Raw genomic sequence first — 4,696 nt, 5'->3', positions numbered from 1 at the left:
TATTCGATTCAGCCTCAAATAACGAGCATTAATACATTTTTCACGATTATCCGAGGTTCGACGAATGCTGGTTTATGGCATACCGGTACCCCCAAATGTCTTCCGTTGCTACTCAAATTTTGCGCGGCCGCTTTATCTGACCCGAGGAACTTTCTACGTGATTTCCGGAGAATTTTGTTCCGGGACCCTGGAATCCCGAAAAACGGTGTATATACTCTAGCTTGACTCCAACTTCACAAATTTCTACACGGTTACATATCGCCGGAAAACAATCAGCAGATTAGTGTCTCTGGCTCTCTGCCCTTCATCTTATTTTGTGGAACTTATATTGTACCTTGCATATAGAAGTCTAGCTGCAAGATAGTTAAGGATTAAGAATCAAGCTCCTTGTATCACGTTAAGAAGTTTTACAACTCCTATAAAACCGTTTCACACTTATAGCATCAGCTAGACCCAGCATGATTTGGGGTCGCCTAACTTGAATCAATCATTTGAATTTGTTAGAACGAGAAACTAGATTTTCTAAGGTACACTTCTAAATTTTGAAACTTACTACTCCGTTGTTGGAATGGTTTTATAATACAGTATCATCATCATCATACGACAGTTTACAAAAAACAAAATCATGAGTCGGGACTAAGTGAGCTCTAGTTAGCTTCTAAATTACGCTCACACAGTTACACAGGATAATTTCATGCAGTTACACTGCTAATAACTGGGCAGTATCATACAGAAATGACAGGGCATCAAAAATATATCTGCGGCCCAAGAACACCAGGTAAGTGCTTCTGTATGATTTTAGTACGACGCAAGAACTAGGAGATGCCCTAATGAAAATCAAACCAGTTACTAAGTGGTTAGCGGACAACCGATAAACTGTACAAGAAGTAGTGATGTCGATCATGATTCTTCCTTTGCAAAATAACTTTGTGGCAAGGAGAAGTCCTCTTCACGATGAGGGAATTCTGCATCTTCATCGTCCCCTTTCTGAAATATAGGATTAAACACAGAAATTTTACAAAAAAAAATTCTAACACTTAAAAGATACAAGTTCTGAAAAGAAATGTTGCCACCAGTCATTTTTTGTGACATCGCCTCATTTACTTATTAATGTATGTAATCCAACCCTTGTTAGTCGTACAACAACGACAATATTACCCCAGTAATGTGTTTGCAAAAGCTCCCGCATCACCTCGCATAGAGGGGGAGGGGGTTTGATACACACAATCTTACCTATATTATGATCATATTATTAGTCATAATGACAGTTGCGTCTGATATTCCATCATAATCCGGAATCCAAAAATATTCAATCTTGAAATTGTGGCAAAAATCTCTTTCTACTCGTAATTATTTAAGGAAGTCAATCTCATAAGATGCTAACTCAAGAAAAAGGCAAAATGAACCATCTTCTTTCCAACTTAGGTCCTAACTAATAGTAACCATAGATGCAAAAAAAAAAACATTGTCTAAAGTAGGTTGCTTACCAGCATCTCCAAATTATAAAAACGGTCTAACAAGCGCAACACCTCTTCAGAAGAGAACTGCCTGTCAAGGCTGTCATAAGAAAGATACGAGAGCAAATAGATCAACTCATCAACATCTGAAGTTAGTTCAACAACTTATAGTGAATTCATAGCATCATAACAAAGAGACAATGTGTACCTTCTTCGCAGAAATTCCATCACACCAAAAAGGACAAAGTGGCGATGTATGCCTGTAACACAAATACTATAATTAGTAGAAGTTTAATGTGACACAGATAGAGCATATACAATAGGTAACAAATTTGACTGATGAGCAAACTCATTTGTTATTGCTATCATTTACGTTTGAGTAAGCCATGCATCCACATGGGGTAAAAAGGGTCAAACATACCCCACCCACAAGGCCACAACTTTCCTATGTCCTTCGTAATAGCAAGTACGACCAAGTTTTTTCGAATTGAAACTTCAAGGAAATCAAGTGATTCCCTATGGGAAGGGAACAAAAGGAGGGCAGAAGAGCTGTACCCCGGTACACATCCATGTTGTGGGATTGTGACAGGGAATTTGACCACTAAATGACGCATATGCAATTGTAAGCATCACTACGACATTGTGGCCTCATTGTTTAGTTAATAATATACGGAGCATGCAAGTATGCAACTTTAGAAGTCATTTATGTTTTAATTTCAAGTGACAACCATGTATCTCATAAGAGAGACGGACATAAAGCGAAATAAGTAACCAAATTATACACACTTCTTATATTGTGACCTATAAATTTCTCCACGTAATTCCCCCCAAAATACACACGCTGTGTTTTCAGCACAAAGGAAGAAAATTACAAACTCCCTAAACTTCACTGTCGGCGAAAACCATTGCACAATGGGATAGTGTATTTCTTGTAATAAATCTGGCAAGAGTTTTGCTCGTGTGAGCAATCTGAGATAACACGATACATCAAACTTGTTTATGACCTCCACTTATGCTATACAGAGTAGTTTAGTAACCCAATTAACTCCGGGGAGCTGTTACTCATAACCCAACAACAACAATATTACCCCCACTGCCTCTATGAGTGAATGGTTCCTGCAATTGTGAGGCAAGGGGTAAGGCCGGGGGTTCGGACGTATGAAGCTTTACCCTTGTGTTAGAAACACAAAGAGGCTGCTTTTGAATGACCCAAGACGAAACTTGCGCCGAGAACTGCATCAACTACTGCTACTTCACAATAGAAAGAAGTGCCACCATTTCGGTGAGTCATTTTACTTTATTCCATCATAATTCATGCCATCAAAATGATTCTTAGTTTGTAAGAATCTTCAGCGTTATGACCTAAGATTAACTTGAGGCAGCAATATGATCATTCAGTTCAGCGTCACTTTTTTCCATTCAACTCCTATGGCAATTGTATAATAGCAATACTTTTTGTTGGGTGACTGATTGATGACTAGTAAAGAATGCTCAGTTGCTTGTGAAACGCACGATGAACAAATGAACAAGGTGATTGACAGTGCAAACTCCAACAACAGAGCATTATACCGATGTAAAAGCAGCAAACCAGGTAGCTTTTAAACTACGTCAAGGGCAAACTTTCAAATAACTGAAATCGAATTTGATAAGCATAGCAGAATTTCAGAAAAAAGTATGCCCTAATGAGGTTAAACTGTTAAATTAATAACCTTTCTTACACAAACAAATTATCATGACACAAACCCTGTGTTACCTCGACTCTTCGACACGGTGTTGTGCCTGACATGTGTAAGAGTGTCGGATAAGGCTAATTTGCGCGAATTTTCAATTTTTAGGTCTAAAGTGAAGTGCTGAAGTCGGATTAATAAAGCTGACAAACCAGCATCACAAATACTACCTGATCACTTAAACTTACTACATTCAGACAATCACAACAAAATCATAAAAATAACTTGTCCATAAGAACAACTACTACTCCTTCCGTCTCATTCATTTGTTTACACTTGTTATTGTCAACCACGAGTATTTTAATCAAACATAAACAAATGATCGACCCAACAATGGAAGCAATAAAGAACCAAACTTTATACATAAATCAAGATGAAAAATGAAAAACATGCCTTTTAATTTACCAGGAGGGTAAGTTTCAAGTGCCTCTAAAAATCTAAGCTCCAACTCTGCTTGTGATTGTTCCTAATCACACAAAATCCCATTCAAAAATCACATGTTGTTATTATTATCATAATAAAACAAAACCCATAATCAAACACACATTCTTGTTTACAACGGGTCAAATAAGATAGATAAGATAAAAGCGGAAATGCCTAGTGACTAGTGAGGTGTTATCTGACCCGTTTTAATCCTAAGACGGATATATAAGAGACCAACTAATAAAAAATGTCTGAAAATGCAAATCAACAGAATAAAAAGATGGGAATAGACCTTAGAAAGAGAAGAAGAAGATGAAGGAGGAGCTTTGCAAGGAGAATGGACTGACATTACATCTTGTTCTTCTTCTTTACCATCACCTCCACCCATTTTTTTTTTGGTTTAATTTTAATAAGATAAAATGCAGGAATTACTAATTTGAATTAATTTGAATTGGGTTTGTAGTTTGATTTTGATTTGATCATGTTCTAATTTTGTAGGGTTTATGGTTTTGATCCAAATTGGGTATGAAAAAATAGTAGGCAGGTGTTCGTAGAATTGGGCTTTTGATTATTTAGACTTTTCCACATGGGAGTTTCAAACCATCTTGAACGGTCGGATACGTTAGACAGGATAAAATTGACCTGGTTCGAATGACTCGATATGAATAATTCGAGTTGTACTTGATCCGACACTTAAATTGAGGATCAGAGGCTCAGAGCCTGAAGTGTATCGTGAATTGATCCGAAACAATACGATCAGAATCAAAAGTTTATTGTTGTAAATTGACCATTATCCCTAGACCTAACAAACGGGTCAATTGGGTTGGGGTTGGGCTAGGTCAATTTTTGGTCGGATCATTTCGGGTTTTTAAACTTCAGGTCAGGTCATTTCAGGTTCAGATCATTTTCGGTCAGCTACTATCAAGTTGTTTGTGGATAATAATCAGTTTACAACAATAAACATTCGGATCGGGTTATTTTGGGTTCGGGTCAACGGGTTCAGGTCAAGTTCAGATGTTGGGTCGGATTATTTGGGCCGGTCAATTTTGTTTGGTCTAATTTTCCCTGAAGAACTTGGTAGTAATGGAG

The 4,696-nt window shown here is 37.4% G+C and overlaps 1 protein-coding gene across 1 annotated transcript; it reads right to left on the bottom strand.

Moving 5' to 3' along the window:
* Positions 1-530: 530 nt before the first annotated feature.
* LOC141598888 (uncharacterized) lies at positions 531-4,147 on the bottom strand. The gene is made up of 5 exons (XM_074418702.1): positions 3,900-4,147; positions 3,578-3,650; positions 1,666-1,717; positions 1,488-1,557; positions 531-987 (listed from the first exon to the last, which is right to left on the bottom strand). The coding sequence occupies exons 1-5, from the start codon at positions 3,993-3,995 to the stop codon at positions 901-903; spliced, it is 378 nt and encodes a 125-aa protein (XP_074274803.1). The 5' UTR covers positions 3,996-4,147; the 3' UTR covers positions 531-900.
* Between the last annotated feature and the right edge of the window lie 549 nt (positions 4,148-4,696).

The sequence above is a fragment of the Silene latifolia genome, chromosome 9 (genome assembly GCF_048544455.1).
Source record: "Silene latifolia isolate original U9 population chromosome 9, ASM4854445v1, whole genome shotgun sequence".
In the NCBI taxonomy this organism is placed as follows: Eukaryota; Viridiplantae; Streptophyta; class Magnoliopsida; order Caryophyllales; family Caryophyllaceae; genus Silene; species Silene latifolia.
The sequence above is the reverse complement of the archived record's forward strand: the minus strand, read 5'-3'. Positions and strand labels throughout refer to the sequence as shown.